Source organism: Elgaria multicarinata, chromosome 15 (genome assembly GCF_023053635.1).
Source record: "Elgaria multicarinata webbii isolate HBS135686 ecotype San Diego chromosome 15, rElgMul1.1.pri, whole genome shotgun sequence".
Taxonomy (NCBI): domain Eukaryota; kingdom Metazoa; phylum Chordata; class Lepidosauria; order Squamata; family Anguidae; genus Elgaria; species Elgaria multicarinata.
Genome location: NC_086185.1, coordinates 13,115,941 through 13,133,632, shown reverse-complemented (window position 1 = coordinate 13,133,632; position 17,692 = coordinate 13,115,941). Strand labels below are relative to the sequence as shown.

General features: G+C 44.1%; 1 protein-coding gene across 1 annotated transcript in view; it reads right to left on the bottom strand.

The window, feature by feature from the left end:
• Positions 1 to 17,692, bottom strand: part of DACH2 (dachshund family transcription factor 2) — a 397,016-nt gene that overhangs the window by 127,249 nt on the left and 252,075 nt on the right. The window contains exon 7 of the mRNA XM_063142059.1: positions 4,009 to 4,140. Within this exon, the coding sequence (XP_062998129.1) occupies positions 4,009 to 4,140 (132 nt within the window). The remainder of the gene's footprint in view (positions 1 to 4,008; positions 4,141 to 17,692) is intronic.

Below are 17,692 nucleotides of genomic sequence, written 5' to 3'. Positions count from 1 at the left end.
TTAGCATGTTGTCTGAACAGGCCCAAAGTGGACAGCATGAAATTAGCTGTAAAATTGTAAGCAAGGGCCTTGTAGAGGCATGCTACATGTTCAACAGCCTTCCCGTAGAAACGCCAAGTGGAACTTCTGATTTGAATTCAGATTTAATAAATGCGCTCTAGGAAAAGAAAGACCTAGACAAACCCTATTTTATTCAAGCCAGACTCTCAAGCATCTTCCCCGCTCCAGTTAAGCCATCACGAAAGGCAACGAGACAATCATTTTGAGTGAAAAATGATTTAAAGGCATATATTTTCTGTCTGTCTGGTAGAAATCATTATGTAACAACGCAGGAAGAAAACAAGGTTTTCTCCACCTATTTTTACAAGTAAACAGACAGCTTCAAACTCTTTGTTGCACGGCGTGAATGTGCGTCTCCAAAAAGAATAACAAACTCTACTGCTGTAAACCAATATTTCTGATTTGACAGCTACAGTTATAACCATTCAGGCATCTATTTCCCACAAACTCTCAACAGCCATAACCTTTAGTGATTAATTATAAAGTTCCAGGAGCAATAGTACACAGACTAATTTCCTAAAACAATAAAAAAGGCAGAATTTCTCATTTGGAGCTAAATGAAACACGAACAGGTTGTTATTCATGCTGAAATCGAGATGCGGAGTCATGTTGCAGCCATTACAGAAGCTATTAAACACAACCTCGAATCAAAGAAACGGTAGGTCTGTCTCCTTAAAATAAAATGTTTGCCTCACTAAATGTGGCTCCTGGCTTGGTGCTTTGGTCGCTTTCTGCCTTTGTTAAGAAGTCACTTTCAAAATTCAATCTCCTTTTATTCTTGTTTTACAATACCATTTCATTTATTTTTAGCACTCATTTCGACTATAAGAGTCTACACACGCACACACGCACACACAAACTGCCAAACGTTTGGTGTGTGCACAGAAAATTAGTATATGTGTTTCGTAGTTTCACAGCACCCTTAGATGGTAGTGCTGAAAATATAATGCCCAAGTGATAAGAACATAAGAAGAGCCCTGCTGGATCAGACGAAGGGTCCATCTAGTCCTGCTGGACGAAGGGTCCATCTAGAACATCCCACCCATGTTCCCCAGCAACTGGTGTATATAGGCTTACTGCCTCGGGTACTGGAGGTAGCATATAGCCATCGGGACTTGTAGCCATTGATAGCCTTCTCCTCCAGGAATTTATCCATTCCCTTTCAAAGCCATACAAATTGGTGGCCATCACCACATCTTGTGGTAGTGAATTACATTGTTCTGCACTAGGTGAAGAAGCCCTTCATTTTATCTGTCCTAGATCTCCCAATATCAGCTTCATGCCTTGACTCCAGGTTCTAGTATTATGAAAGAGGGAGAAAAATGCCTTCCTCTCCCCATTCACCATGGGAGCTGGAGGATGCTTTACGAGCATCAAGGGCCCATCGCCCAACAGTATTACCTCCATTTTGTATGCATAACTTCCCAGGTTCACCTTCAAAAGATCACAAGTAGCCTGCCTGACAGCTGGTTAAGGAGGCCGCTTAAGCATCACAATGAGAAGGCCACAATCCGCACGGCAAGTGTTCCAGCAGCAGTATCTCCAGGACAATCATAATTCATGGCCTGGTTCTCATTCATCTTCCACCATCCCAATGCACCAGCTCTGTGGGCATTCTCAGGGGTTGACCCCTCTTGCAGAACTCCTTCCCTGGAGTCCAATGATTCGCCCTCATGGTGAATACTTTTAAATGCAAGTTAAAAAGCAATTCATTTACAAAAACAACATTTGGTGTCTGACTTGTTGGGTTTTTTTTTTAGATTAGATTGTTATTGTTGCATTTTAAATTATTTTATTGGGCGGAATCCAACAGGGTGCTTACACCTCCACCTGCTCCTTCATTTCCCATCCACAAACAGGACCCGTCGCTTACAGGAAGAAGATTTATCACTTCCGGGTCAAGCAGAAACAAGTGAAAATGTTGGTGTCTGGAATGGGGCAGGTTGGTGGAGTTCACATGAGGGAGTTCTGCCAACTTTCCCCTATCAAGAAATGAGCTTTCCACTCATTTCAAGGCAAGTGGATAAATACATGGATATTTGGTCCGCTTTTCTTAAAACCTATGCATAACTCTCCCTTTTTTTAAAAAAAAAAAAGAATGGTGTACCTGATTAAAAAAAATAACAATGATATTTCTATGCATGTAATATTTGTTATTCTATTTTAATTTTTTCTTCACAATTTGTTTTCTGTTCTGTTTTGTTAAAATAATAATAATAATAATAATAATAATAATAATAATAATAATAATAATAATAGGTTTCCTCCAGGAGATGCTAAATCTCTATTGCACAAACCATGGGTCCCACCTGCACAATAGAATCAGCGGAACCCAACACTTGTACAATAGAAGCAGCGGTGCGCAATAGAATCAATGGATGTGCAAGCACCCCGTTGTATTCTGCCCATTTTGATAGTAGGATTTTATCGTTGTTTTACTGGCACTTAGTTTTAGTAGTATTGTAAACCATTCTGTGCTCCTTTGGAGGAAGGGCAACGGAAAAGAATTTTAAACAAATACACACACATGCTTTCAGAGGTTGTTCCATATCTTTGGAAACTCGTCTTTCAAGGCATCTGATTTAACCTCTGAAGTCATCCCCTGAAGACTTCTCTGTACAAAACAGCTCGTCCGATGGTATAACTATTCCTAAAATGCACCATGTCAAATCGGGGGGTGGGGGGGGAAGCATTTGTTGCATTATTGAATGCTCTTCCATATATTAAAGATCGCTACACACAGAAAACTAGATAGCACGGATAAGAAGAAAAGGTATCGCATGGTCTGCTTCTTAACATCTAATCTTTAGCTTTATTGCATTTGCTTTTGTTGTGTAGGCCACCCTGAGAGCTGTAGGGTGACTCATAAATTGAATCAATGAACAAATAAATAAAATAAAATAACCTTCTATGTTTAGGGAGGCATTCAACAAGGCAACCCTCACCTGCCGGTGGAAGCAGTAGAGTTCATGAACAGTTTTACTATATAATGCACTATGTTTGCATAGGTCGCTGTCACAGGTGAAGGCCAGTAAACAATTGCTGTACTTCAAGAATACTGTCAGCTGGTGCGGTGTAGTGACAAAGTATATAAGCTGAGACATCTCTGATTCAGCCATGTAAAGTCAACACCAATTTCCTTAGAGGGCCTATGGCAAGTTGATTTTGAACCAGGACTATGGTCAGAAGGCATCACGTGGAGTAACCTTGTTGAAGCTAAGCAGGTCTGGTTCTGGTCAGTGCCTGGATGGGAGGCCTCCCCAAAGCCCTAGGTACGCTGCCTTGAAGACAGGTGGATAGACGGCTAAATAATACATACATATTCTCTCAAACCATCTACAATAATACTGGCCTACCTTAGAGTAGGCCAGTACTTTAATACTCCCCAAAGGATCACTGGGGTAATAAACTTGAAATAATGCCAACACTTGAATAAAGATGAAATTCTTGAAACGCGAGGTATGCCTGCTAATTATTATGATTACCGTGTGAACACAGCCGTAGACACAATGGTTTTCCCCAAGGCTGAGCATTTCGATGGCCATTTGCCAAATCAAAAAGGTGTGATCAACATTTTAAAAATACACAAAAACAGTGAGCGTAACAAAGACTTCTCTGTGCCAAAAAAGAAAAGAAAAAAAAACTTTCATTGTGTGTAAACTTTTCCTGACAATTATGGATGGCTTCCAAAACTTTATCGTATTATTATTATTATTATTATTATTATTATTATTATTTCTGGATTGCGACTTACCACCTTCGGCTCTGAAATCCGATGGCATTTCCATGTGTGACTCTCTCGTAAAATGGCTATTCTGGGATGTTTACAACCCAAAATAGCAACAACGTGACAATGGAAAGCTTTCATTTCCCCCTTCAGCAAACAGTAAGAGGCAGAAATGAGTCTTTAATCCCACTCAAGAAACTCATGCTGAAGTCTCGCTTTACCTGCATTGGAATTGAGCTCCTCATTCTCCGATTCGGTCCCATTCTGACTCCCACTTCCATGGAGGCTATTCATGGCCATAAGCTTCATCTTCTGCAGTTTCATCGCTTCGGCCATGGCAGCTGCCGTTAGACCTAGCCACAAAAATAGATGGGGGGGGGGAAAAGAAATTAAATTAAGAACATAAAAAGAGCCCTGATGCTGGATCAGACCAAGGGTCCATCTAGTCCAGCACTCTGTTCTCACAGTAGCCATCCAGACATCGGCCAGGGATGAACTAACAGGACATGGTGCAACAGCACCCTCCCACCCATGTTCCCCAGCAACTAGTGCACACAGGCTTACTGCCTCGAATATTGACAGCACACAACCCTCAAGGCTAGTAGCCACTGATAGCCTTTGCCACCAGGAATTTATCCAACCCCCTTTTAAAACCATCCAAATTGGTGGCCATCACTACATCCTGTGGTAGTGAGTTCCATAATTGAACTCTGCACTGTGTGAAGAAGTCCTTCCTTTTATTTGTCCTGGATCTCCCACCAATCAGTTTCGTGGGATGACCCCCTTGGGTTCTAGTATTTTGAGAGAGGGTGAAAAAGGTCTCCCTATCCCCATTCTCCATACCATGCCTAATTTTGTACACCTCTATCATGTCTCCCCTTAGCCTCCTTTTTCCCAAGCCCAGCTGATGTAACCTTCCCTCGTAGGAGAGTTGCTCCAGCCCCTTAATCATTTTAGTTGGTGTTTTCTGCACTTTTTCTAGCTCTATAATATCCTTTTTTAGGTGTGGTGACCAGAACTAAGTGACAAAATACTGTACGCAGTCCGTTCAGCTTATCAGTGATTGTTTTAGCACAATGGTGGAAAGGAGTGGGTTTAGCCAGGCAACGCCACTGTCATCACCTGGTACTCTTGAGCAGATGGTATACTTGGGGCGGGGGGGGGGGCGTACCCTCCTGAACTTGTTTTTTTCTGGTCTGGCAGGCAATCAGATCTAGCCACCTTTATAATTTCCCACAATGCCCACAACTTCTGGAACATCCCCCTATGGACTACTTCAGGAAAGTAACAGTTCGATGACATAGGGTGACCATATGAAAAGGAGGACAGGGCTCCTGTATCTTTAACAGTTGCACAGAAAAGGAAATTTCAACAGGTGTCATTTGTATGCATGCAGCACCTGCTGCAATACCCTCTTCATCACAACAGTTAAAGGTGCAGGAGCTATACTAGAGTGACCAGATTTAAAAGAGGGCAGGGCACCTGCAGCTTTAACTGTGGTGATGAAGAGGGAATTTCACCAGGTTCATCATATATACAAAAGACACTTGCTGAAATTCCCTTTTCAATACAACTGTTAAACATACAGGAGCCTTGTCCTCCTTTTCATAGGGTCACCCTGGATGAGATGCAACTGCACCAGGGCCTATTGGAAGGGAAATGGCCCACCTGTATAATGACTAGGCTTACAGTCTCCGAAGCTGTGCCAGTGGGCACCAGTGTGCTCACAGACACCTTTCTTGGCCTCTGCCAAACTCCATGCCCCCTCATGGATTTTCTTTAATTTATTAAAAAAAAGTTTAAAAAAATTAAACCAAGAGGCTAGCATACGGTTCTGTGCGTTGGAGCTCAGACCCCATCTCTACCTTGTATTTAGTCATAACAGCTGCCTTCTGGTAAGGGGTTGCTTTCAGACCAGCTACGCCCACTGTGGCAGCCATTTTGTGAAAGCACCCACAACTTTCCCTCAAAATTCCGAATGTGCCCACTGACCTCAAAAGGTTGGGGGAGTCCAGAATTGCAGGGAGAGGGCGAAAATCAGCTCACAACCTTTGCTCTTTGTGGTGGTCCACTTAGCTACGATTTTTAGAAGGCCATCAGGAACATAATTTGTCTAAATTCGAGGGGGAGTTTCATTAACCCTCCTCCACATTTATTTATTTGTATTTATATTTTTATATAAAGCTCCTCCATCAATAGCGTTGTTACCTATCCACTTGGCCAAATGCACTTGGCGCATGGCACAAAAGCGACAAGCGCCCTGTGTTTTAAAGGCTTTTTTAAAATATTATTTTCTCATATTATTATGAGAAAGTATTATTAATAATAGGGTTACAATATTATTACATTCTCAGAATGCCTCCAAGGGAGACGGGGACAGTGCGTGACGTGTTCCTTTGTTTTGAATCAACAGATACCTTACTTTTAAATATAAAATTAAGCATAAAGAATATTGCCATTTAGATAAAACCAATCATAAAAATGAAATAATAAAGGATTAAAATGATCAAAACAGACACTGCATTCAAATTTCATAACAAAGAGAACAGGAAACAAATAGCATCATCAGCAAGTCCTAAGAGTTTAAATATCAGTCAACGAGGAGTCAAACACCTGTTAAAATAAGATAAATCTTAACTGCTGGTCAAAAAGCAAGCATAATAGCAAGAGCATCTCCCAAGGGACCCATTCTACAATCTAAATATCACAACAGACAGCTTCTCTAGCTGTTCTATCACCCACAAACGTGGCCATACTCCTGGATGTCTCTTAGCTACCGATCCACATACAAGGTTAGGTTATTATCCTTTAAGATGTTCTTAGGATGTTTTTAGGGTGTTTTTTGTATGTTTTTAACAATGTATATTATGTTTTAATTCAGTTTTATGTTGTTCCCCGCCTCGATCAGAATGGAGAGGTGGGTAAGAAATTATTATAATTATTATTATTATTATTATTATTATTATTATTATTATTATTATTATTCAACTTGGGACCAGGTTACCTAACAGACTGCCTTCCCTTCTTTGCTATATAAATAATAATAATAATAATAATAATAATAATAATAATAATAATAATACACCCAGATGATGTTTACGATCTTCAGAGGAGGTCTTGCTGGTCATTCCAAAATGAACAGACCGCTGCCATGTAGAACCTGACGGAACGCCTCTCCCAAACCCGTACACTATGCTCAACGTCTAAGGTTCTCCTCCGGGTGCCTGCTCTGAGGGAAGCTCAGAGGATGGCAACAAGGGAGAGGGCCTTTTCAGTGGTGGCCCCCCATTATGGAATGATCTCCCCAACGAGGATTGCCTGGCGCCAACTTTGTTATCTTTTTGGTGCCAGATCAAGACTTTTCTCTTCTCCCAGGCATTTAGCAGCATACGTTGAGTTTTTAACTGACCCAGAATAGATGGCTATTGTATGTAATCTCTTTTTATGGTTTTAAATTTTGTATATCTCTATATAAAACGCTTAGGTATGTTACCGTTTTGCCACGCCCACTTTGCCTTCAGGAATTCTAGAACGGCTTCAGCTGATACAGGTTGCTAAGCAACAGTAACAACTTGTAATGTCAGCTGATACAGGTTGCTAAGCCCCTTGCCTGACTCCTCCGGGCTTTCCAAAGTAATCCTACCCCCCTTTCTGCCTCTTCACTCCCCCCCCCATGAAGGGGGTAGCGCCACAGTCCGGAGCATGAGCGAGGCACGGCCAGGGCCCTTGGTGGCCAGGTGGGAGGCTGCACACCTGCTGCGAATGAATAAATAAATAAAATGTGATGATATTTAATTAATAAACTTTAAGCTATGCTACAATGGCGTATGTTACGCCGGGTACAGCTAGTTTGTTTCTAACATTCCGTGTTTTAATCTTTGTAAACCTGCCACTATGGGGTGGCATATATACATAATAAATAATAATAAGCCTCAACGGCAGGCCTTCTTTGTAGCGGCCCCCACCCCCTCCCTCATGCAGTTCATGAGGTGAAAAATGTAACACCCTTTAAATGCCTCCTGAAAACATATCTTTTCACACAGGCTTTCCCTGGGCTGCAACTTATTTTGGTTTTAACTTTTAAAGCTTTAAATTATGTTCTGGCTTGTTGTTTTTTATGTTTTTTAATTGTGAACTGCCCAGAGAGCTTCGGTTACTGGGTGCATATAAATGTAATAAATGAATAAAAATAAATATTATGTTTTTATTGGCACAATACTATGGTTTCTCAAGAATACAAAGAAAGCCACCTTCACCCATCAGTATTAGCAACTGAAAAGAGACCAGAGAAAGAGCTAGGTAGTATATCAGTTTTCAATTAGACAAATTAATAAGTGGGAATGTAAACTTACTTAAGTTGGATAATTGCACAGTAATAAGATCAGTCCAAACAGATTTAGGTTATGAGGGAAAAGGAACGGAACAGAAGGATATTAATCGACAGAAGAAATAAGACAGATGCTATTTAGGGCTAGAAGAGCCTGGTTGGACGAAGGCAGCCTTTCCCCAACCGTGTGCTCTCAAGTTGTGATGGACTACAACTCCCATCATTCCCAGTCAGCAAGGCCATGCTAGGAGGGGATGATGGGCATCTGGAAGGCACTGTCTTGGGGAAGGCTGGGCTGGAGCTTTGGCGAAAGGATGCTGGCGAGTTTTTGTTTCCCTTCAATTAGGCCATAACTAAACGAGGTTTTATCCCGGGGTGATCCCTGGGATCATCCCTGTGCGACCACATGATGCACAGGGGATCCTGGGATCAGGGAGGAATGATCCCTCCCTTGCCCCGAGATGTCGCCCTCCCCTTCAGACCTGGTTTTCTGCGGTCCCGGGCTGAGCCCGAGACCGCAAAACATGTGGCCGGGTGACGCAGGTTGACCCGGCTCTGCACAATTCCTCACGAGGAGCCGGGAGCCGCGCATGGAGGAAGTAATTTAAATTTAAAAAAAACACTTACCTTACGCGCACGAGGGTTTGTGTGCTGCTGGCCATTTAATAATAAAAATGGCGGGCGCAACGCCTCTCCTTCTGAGGTCATCGTGCTTCGTGTGTAAACAGAGGAGGCATCTCGGGTTAAACACAACGCGAGATCTTCCCTCCTCCATCAATTTAGCTAGTCTAGCTAAGGCCTCTGTCTAACATGAGTCCCAGTCATTTCAATGGCTCCACTTCAAGTAGGACTAACAATGGAAACAACTCATAGGCACCATAATTTCCCATCGTCTGGCAATTCCTAAGTGGCCAGTGAGAAGAAATTCCTTAACTGTTTTGTTTTTGTTTTGAGAGGCAGAGAGAAATGCCAGGGATACAAGTGTCACAGATTGGGGACACTATTTATTGCATACCCACATGTTTTCTATCCTGCCTTTGTACATGACCCTACTCCTCTCCTTTTCGTCCTCACAACGATCGTGTGAGATAGGATTCATTGAAGAGAAAGCTATCAATGGCTACTACTCCTGACGGCTATATGCTACCTCCAGGATCAGAGACGGTATACCTATGTACACCAGTTGCTGGGGAACATGGATAGGAGGGTGCTGTTGCACTCAGATTCTGCTTGTGGAATCCCCGTGGGCAGCTGGTTGGCCACTCTGTGAGCAGAATGCCAGACTAGATGGAGCCTTGTTCTGATCCAACATGGCTCCTCTTATGTTATTACGTTTATATCCTGCCCTTGTTCCTCTTGCAATGAACCCCATATGGGTTACATGGTTCTCCTCCTTTTCACTGTGTCCTCACAACAAGGGTAGGTTAGGCTGAGAGTCAGTGACAGGCCCAAAGTCATCCAGTGAGCTTCCTAGCAGAGTGGGGACTAGAACCTAGATCTCCCGAGTCCCAGTCCAACACTCTAACCATTACACCACACTACATCACACTGATCCTGCCATTTGCTTTGGAAAAGAAGCTCTGATCCTTGTAACTGGAGATGCTAGAGATGGATTTTCCGGTTTCCTCTGAGTTTAGCAGCAATCCTCACAGTAGCTGGGAGGAAATGAATTTTTCCCAAGAGGAATGTATTGTTTTCTGTTGCAATGCAAAGTATTTCGGGGTGGCTTGGTCTTAAATGGGACATTAAGATCCTAAGTAAACAAAAAACGTAAGAAGAGCCCTGATGCTGGATCGGACCAAGGGTCCATCTAGTCCAGCACTCTGTTCACACAGTGGCCAACCAGCTGTTGACCAGGAGCCCACAAGCAGGCCATGAGTTCAACAGCACCCTCCCGTCCATGTTCCCCAGCAACTGGGGTACATAGGCTTACTGCCTCTGATCCTGGAGATAGCATACAGGCTTCAGGACTAGTAGCTATTGATAACCTTGACCTCCATGAATGTGTCCAATCCCCTTTGAAAGCCATCCAAATTGGTGGCCATCACTATGTCGCATGGTAGCAAATGTCATAGTTTGACTCTGCGCTGTGTGAAGAAGGACTTCCTTTTCCCTGCCCGGAAGCTCCCACTGATCCGTTTCATGGGATGAACCCGGGTTCTAGTATTATGAGAGCGGGAGAAAAATGTCTCCCCATTCACTTTCTACACGCCATGCATGACTGTACACTTCTATCCTATCACCCCATATTTGCCTTTAGCTTTACATAAGGACAGGAACTAGTTTGTTGATATGGATCAATACAGATGCCTTCATTTGGGGGATCTTACTGCGGACTGTCATGAGATTGCCAGAGGAGATTTGTCAACTTAACAGCCTTAGCATTTATGAAAGCTATAAAGACTGATCTCTTCTGGTAGGCCTATCCAGTGGAATTTTATTTTAGGATGCTTTTAGGATACTTTTAGGATGTTTTTAGGATGTTTTAACAGTGTGAACTATGTTTTTAATCAGTATCTTATACTTACTGTTGTTCCCTGCCTCGATCCAAACGAAGAGGCAGGTAAGAAATAAATTGATGATGATGATGATGATGATGATGAAGAAGAAGAAGAAGAAGAAGAAGAAGAAGAAGAAGAAGAAGAAGATGAAGAAGAAGAAGAACAGCAGCCCAGCAAAAAATTACCACTACACTGCTGGATGACAACATACGAACTTAGCACTGCTGTTTAACTAAAATACTCTCTCCCGCCCAGTTCATTAACTGGTTGGATGGGACCATCTCCATTAGTTGGAAAGGTTTTCTGTCAAAACTGTGAATGAGTAAATTAACTAAAGAGGAGCTACGAGTAATCAAATCGTGGGGTATGCAATTAATTAAAATTGAATGGCAAGACACATTGCTGCCGTACAGTCTGTCATATTAAAACAAAACATTTAATTAAATTAACAGACCACCACTTGCAATGAACAACATTCCAAAGTAGGGGTGGGGTGTGGGGTGAGAAAAGATTCAAAAATAAACCCGTTTGGCTCTGCTATAGTTTCCAAGTGTAAATGTATCATCTGCGGTGTACGTATCAGTCGGGTGCGATATTGGCATTCAAAACTGCCGTGGGTCAAGCGTGATGTTCTGAAGGGAAGAACAATGAAACATCTGGCAGCATGAAATGTTAATGCATGATACCATATGGAAAAGAGGAGAGGGAAAAGCCAGCTCCACAACAGCTTCTGTTTGGGAGGATTTCTGATGGTGAGCTTCTTTTCTGAGCTTCTTTTCTAGCTTCTTTCAGCTTGGGCTGCTTTTCAGAATCAGGCCTGTTCACTCTAGTGTGGGGAAAGGGGTTTATTAAGGGAGGAGGAGGAGGAGGAGGAGAACCAGAAGTATGAAATGGGGGAGGAGATTCTCCAAGTTCCTTCAAGAGCCAAGGATGAATCTTCTCAGGAGCTTATCAGACAGGATGCCCAAAGGCTCAGAGACCATTCTCCCCCACTGCCTCTAGGAACTCAGCCACTGTCAGAGGGGGAGGAGACATCTGAGTTGATAGATCCCAGAGTCTGCTGCAGGGTCAAGTGGGCAGAGTTTATTTATTTATTTATTGTATTTTTATACCTCCTAATAGCCGAAGCTCCCTGGACAGTCCATTGAGATGGGAGGTGGCCCCTTAGGGTAGCCGCTTGCCAGAGGCTTCTCCCCAAAGATCCTCCCTGAAGCAGAGAGCTTGTTGGGCACTGCGGGACACTGTCCCTTTAGTTGATAGGCAACTGCCTTGCTTTGTTAGTCTAATTAAGCTTGGAGGATAGCTCCTAGCACTCATACACCCTTTAGGTGTGAAGAGATGTCTGTTTCTTGAATAAAGCTTTGTGGATTACACAGCGGATCTCTTTATTGTCTTGGAAACACAACACCATTCTACAATTCTTTCTGGGAAATGTCCTCTCTGCTCAGGATGGATGCTGGTTGGGAGGGTGGGGCTTGGGGAGTGGGCACCTTTGTTGGTAGGCAGCTTTGTGGGTCGAGTGACTTTGGTTTTGGTGGGTGGGTGGGTGGCTTTGGGGCTAGGGGCAGGCAGGGGCTCTGCACATAAGTGAATGAATGGGTTGTTTGTGTGTGTGTGATGTATAAGAATGGACATGTGGGTTATATGTGGATGGATGTGTTTGGATGAAAGAGAGAGGGGGGGTTGATTTGGCCCTTTCCTGTTTACTTTTCCTCACACACTTTTTGATTTGACCTCATCCCCTCCCCAAGGTCCAAGCTAGGGTGCTGATCTGGATTAAAGACCCTGCACTAAGTGTTGAGTATAACCCTGTAGTTGCTAGATACAGATTCCCCCACCCCCACAGGGCAAACTGCCATCTTGGCCCTGTGGGGAAGAAGAAGGACCGAGGGGACAGGAGCAGGCCAAGGAAACATCGGGGCCTGCTCCAGTTGGACTCCCCTCCTTCGGGAGCAGGGCAATCCCATCAGCCCTTTCCCCAGTCCACTTAATTTCTCTCTCTCTTTACCTCTTCCCTCCTGAACTCCTTTTCCTTGTGTGTCATGTCTTTATTAGACTGTAAGCCTGAGGGCAGGGACTGTCTTTTTTGCTAAGTGTAAGCCGCTCCGAGAGCCTTTTTTGACTGAGGAGCGGGGTATAAATATGATAAATAAATAAATAAATAAATAAATAAATAAAAAGTAATGTCTATTTCAGCCCTTATTCTCTGGCGTGTCTAGGCCTAAAATGGCAGGTGAGGTTTCAGGACCTTGGACAGAACACATGAGAGAAGTGTGGTAGCAATAAAGTGTGGAGCCTCTGGAGTAAAAATTTGCCCTCGCCTCTTTGGGAAAGGTCAATTTGAAATGACTTTTGAACCTGGGGGAAATGACTGTGTGTGTCTTGGCATTTAAACTCTACCATATTAAGAAAGACAAAGCAGTAAAATTATGATGTTCTTAACTAAGGATACAGTATTGTATTTTTTTTTAAGTTAAATGATTGAAAGGAAACAACAAGTTAAAAAGGAAAAGGCTGTGTTAGATTGGATTTCTCCCGTCCTTTCTTCTCAGAGGCCTGCTTATGATGGTTGATTGATTTCATGACATTTTCTGCTCCTTTTAGAGTCTCGGCTAAAGGAATGGTTTGTCAGGATTGTAATACTTAATACTTTTAGTGAGCTCCACTTCGATGACCTTTATCTTATGTATAGTTTCCTATCTGACCCTTCCTGGGCTCAGGATCACAAAGACAACATTTAAAAAGGCAGAGGAGGAAGGAAAGAGAGAGAGAGAGGGAGGGAGGGAGAGAGAGAGAGAGAGAGGGAGGGAGGGAGGGAGGGAGGGAGGGAGGGAGGGAGACCTGTTGACCATCTTTCTAGAAAATCAGTGTTCTATAATATTTTGTATATATTTTAGAGGCAATCACTTATTAAAATGCGATACTGAACACAGAAAAATGTTACTCTTGGAACTAGCAAGAGTACAGTCAACCTAAGAGACATAGGCTGCCATTCTATGTAAACTTACATTGCAGCAAACTCATTGGTCACAGTGGGATTTACTTCTGAGCAAACATGCAGCACATGTTGTGTACTGGTTAGAGCAGGGTTAAGCAAGATGGCGCCCTCCACTTATTTTGGACTACAACTTCCATCAGCCCCAGCCAGCATAGCCAATGATTAGGAATTTTGAGGATTGTAATTCAAAACATCTGGAAGGCATGGGCTTACCTAATGCTGAGTTAGAGTGATAAACTTTGGCTGGGAAACTCAGGTTTCATATTTCTCTCTCGGCATAACCTAGCCTTCCCCAACATGGCACCCTTAGACAGCTCCTATCATCCAAATTCAGCATGCCCTTATCCTATCACATGTGGGGAGGGGTTATGAGGATGAAAGAGGAATGAGAAGTTCAAATATTGACAATATGAACAGTATGTGAGATACAGAAAAAGTAAAGAGTTGGTGTTCCGAATGATAGTCACCAAGAAGAGGACAAAAATGCAGGCAGGTCTGCTGATCCGTGTTGATAAACTAATTTTAGCCCTCTAGGGGTCACAGGATTGGTCTCTGAGAAACAAAACCAAGAACGTAAGAAGAGCCATGCTGGATAAGACCAGAGGTCCATCTAGTCCAGCATTCTGTTCACACAGTGGCCAACCAGCTGTTGACCAGGGACTCACAAGCTGGACATGAGTGCAACAGCACCCTCCCACCCATGTTCCCCAGCGACTGGTGTTACATAGGCATACTGCCTCTGATACTGGTGATAGCACATAGCCATCAGGACTAGTAGCTATTGATAGCTTTCTCCTCCATGAACTTGTCCAATCCTCTTTTAAAGACATCCAAGTTGGTGGCCATCACAACGTCTTGTGGTAGCAAATTCCATCATTTAACTATGTGCTCTGTGAAGAAGTCCTTCCTTTTATCTGTCCTGAGGCTCCTACCAATCAGCTTGATGGGATGACCCCAGGTTCTAGCATTATGAGAGAGAGAGAGAGAGAGAGAGAGAGAGAGAGAGAGAGAGAGAGAGAGAAACCCACCCTATATGCTACCTACTAGAGGTAGCATATAGCCATCAGGGCTAGTAGGCTTGGAGAAGCTTAACCTCCATGAATTTGAATGTGTAGCTAATGTTTCAGCGGGGACACCTTCATTCAGTGTTGCAGTTAGGTAATTTAATACCTGATCTTAATGGCCTGACAGGTGCCCCCCCCCCTCTTTAGATGGTACTGATGTGTGTATGTGTGTGTGTTTTGGGGGGGGGGGGTACTGCTTAGATGGTGATATGTATGCCATGCTTATTTCAAAATGTGGCAAAAACTAGCTCTGCTTAGTTTCTGGCCTATATGCTTATTTGGCTGAATGGGTGCTTGGATCCCTGACCCAAACACTTGTCCTGATAACACCACTGCATGATGCAGTAGAGGCTGGTGCAGAGCACCTTGGACAGCTCCTTTAGACTTCCGACTGGTTCTGACCGAAACCTGAAGCAGATTCACTGCCCCACTGAAATCAGAGCCACCAGCCTCCACTAATGAGATCCTCAAGGCTCCCCGCTCTTGCATTCCAGTTTTAAAACCCTGCGTCATTTCCTACAAAGTACAGAACCTCCTGGAAGATTTGCAATGGAGTTTGATTTATGGAAGCTTTGGGTTGACCCCACAAATACTTAAGATCAGCTTAGACCTTCGTGTTGCGTGCATATCAGAAACTGATTTTGAGTTCTTACAATAAATAAAGCCAAAACATTGTGGCTAGGATTTCCCCTGTGTCAAACGAGAGTATATCACTCCCATATTTTACAGTTTGGCTGGAGGGTTCCAGTTATATTGAGCCATTCAAGGAACAATCCCTCTGATGGTGACATCATGTTATATTCTATTTCACAGTTGCAGCCCAGACCCTTATTTCAAAGTCGCAAAGTTCAAATCAGAACTCAGGACCACTGATGAAGTCTGCATTTAATCTCAGCGAAGAAAAAATGCATTTTCATAGAGAAGGTACAGCGTTCTTGGGTTAATGTTTAATTTTGCCAGTCCTAATGTAAAGCAATCTCTCTCTCTTTCTTAAAAATGCATACAACCAGGGCCAGAGCCAGGCTATTTTGCACCCTAGGCAAGGCGAGCTACTTGCACGCACACACACCAATTGCGTGGAAGTCCAAACGTGTGTGCCGAGTGGAGAGCTGGGACTGGCTCACTTCGATTTCGGACCGAGCCATCTGGAATTCACCGGGATTTACTTCCGTGTGAACGCAACCCGCTATGCAGCCTGGCATCCCAATCCCCTCTGCACATTTACTCGGGGAAATACGGCTTCCGAGTAAGGAGGCATAAGCGAATCGAGCTGCACTGGTGTACAAGGTACAACGCTTTCTCAGATGCAAGTCCCGTTGATCCACACGCGCAGGATCGAGAAGCAGGAGAGTTTGCCTTGTGAGAAGTCCACAAGTCCCTAGCTTTCCTGGGGGAAGGGAGAGGGAGTCCCGCTTGCCCACCTGCCTGGACATCACTGCCTGTTAGAGGAGAGAGGAGAGGCGACCCGGTGCCCTTTCCTCTGGAGTAAGGCAGAGGCTGGCTTGGGCCAGGGTCGAGCGTGCCACGTGCTTTTTCTTCTTCTTCTGGTGGTGGCCTCCCGGCCTCCTTCTATGTAACACAGAAGTACATTCTGTGTTACATAGAATCATAGAACAGTAGAGTTGGAAGGGGCCTACAAGGCCATCGAGTCCAACCCCCTGCCTGCTCAATGCAGGAATCCACCCTAAAGCATACTTGACAGATGGTTGTCCAGCTGCCACTTGAAGGCCTCTAGTGTGGGAGAGCCCACAACCTCCCTACGTAACTGGTTCCATTGCTGTACTGCTCTAACAGTCAGGAAGTTTTTCATGATGTCCAGCCGGAATCTAGCTTCCTGTAACTTCAGCCCGTTATTCCATGTCCTGCACTCTGGGAGGATCAAGAAGAGATCCTGGCCCTCCTCTGTGTGACACCCTTTTAAGTATTTGAAAAGTGCTATCATGTCTCCCCTTAATCTTCTCTTCTCCGGGCTAAACATGCCCAGTTGCTTCAGTCTCTCTTCACAGGGCTTTGTTTCCAGACCCCTGATCATCCTGGCTGCCCTCCTCTGAACACGCTCCAGCTTGTCTGCGTCTTTCCTGAATTGTGGAGCCCAGAACTGGTCACAATACTATAGATGAGGCCTAATCAGGGGCCAAATAGAGGGGAACCAGTACCTCACGCGATTTGGAAGCTATACTTCTATTAATGCAGCCCAAAATAGCATTTGCCTTTCTTGCAGCCATATCGCACTGTTGGCTCATATTCAGCTTGTGATCTACAACAATTCCAAGATCCTTCTCGTTTGTAGTATTGCTACATTTCTGCTGGGGATACGGACTAAGGGAGGGGTGCACAACCTTTCTAGCTCCGAGGGCCAGATTTGATGCTAGCTCAGGGGTTGAGCGACACATGTGCTCCCCCAATCTGTATGAGGATCTCTGGGGGATCCCTTGAGTAGAGAGCCTTCTCTCCAGTCCCTGATATGAATCACTGTTCCCTCACTGCTAGCAAAGGCAGAGAAAGAGTGATCTAAGAAGAGGATCTCTGGGGGAGGAAGTAGAGACCACAGGACATGGGGAATTTGGCAGTGGTGATGGGGTCAGGGTACCCTCGGGGATGCAGTAAAGGCCTTGAGATGATGCATGCAACTCCCAGGCTGCTGATTGTGCACCTCTGGACTACATGGCTAAAGGAACCTGTAGTCCTCCAGATATTGTTGGACCAAATCTCCCAACATCCCTGACCACTGGCCATGATGGCTGGGGCATATGAGAGTTGGAGTCCAGCAACATTTGGGGACCCTCAGGTTCGCTACCATGGGGCCAAGCTAAATGGGATAGCTGGGTTGAGAAGAGGGGTTTGAAGAGAGGATTGACATCACGTGAACATTGTAGTAGGACGTTCCAGGTTAGAAAGTGTTGCGTGGCCTCCAGAACAGACTGGAGGCCAATGGCCCATTACTTATCAGCTCTACTTATAAGTCAAGCTGCTGGATACTTGAAACTGGTATGATTATTAGCTGGCACGCTGCTC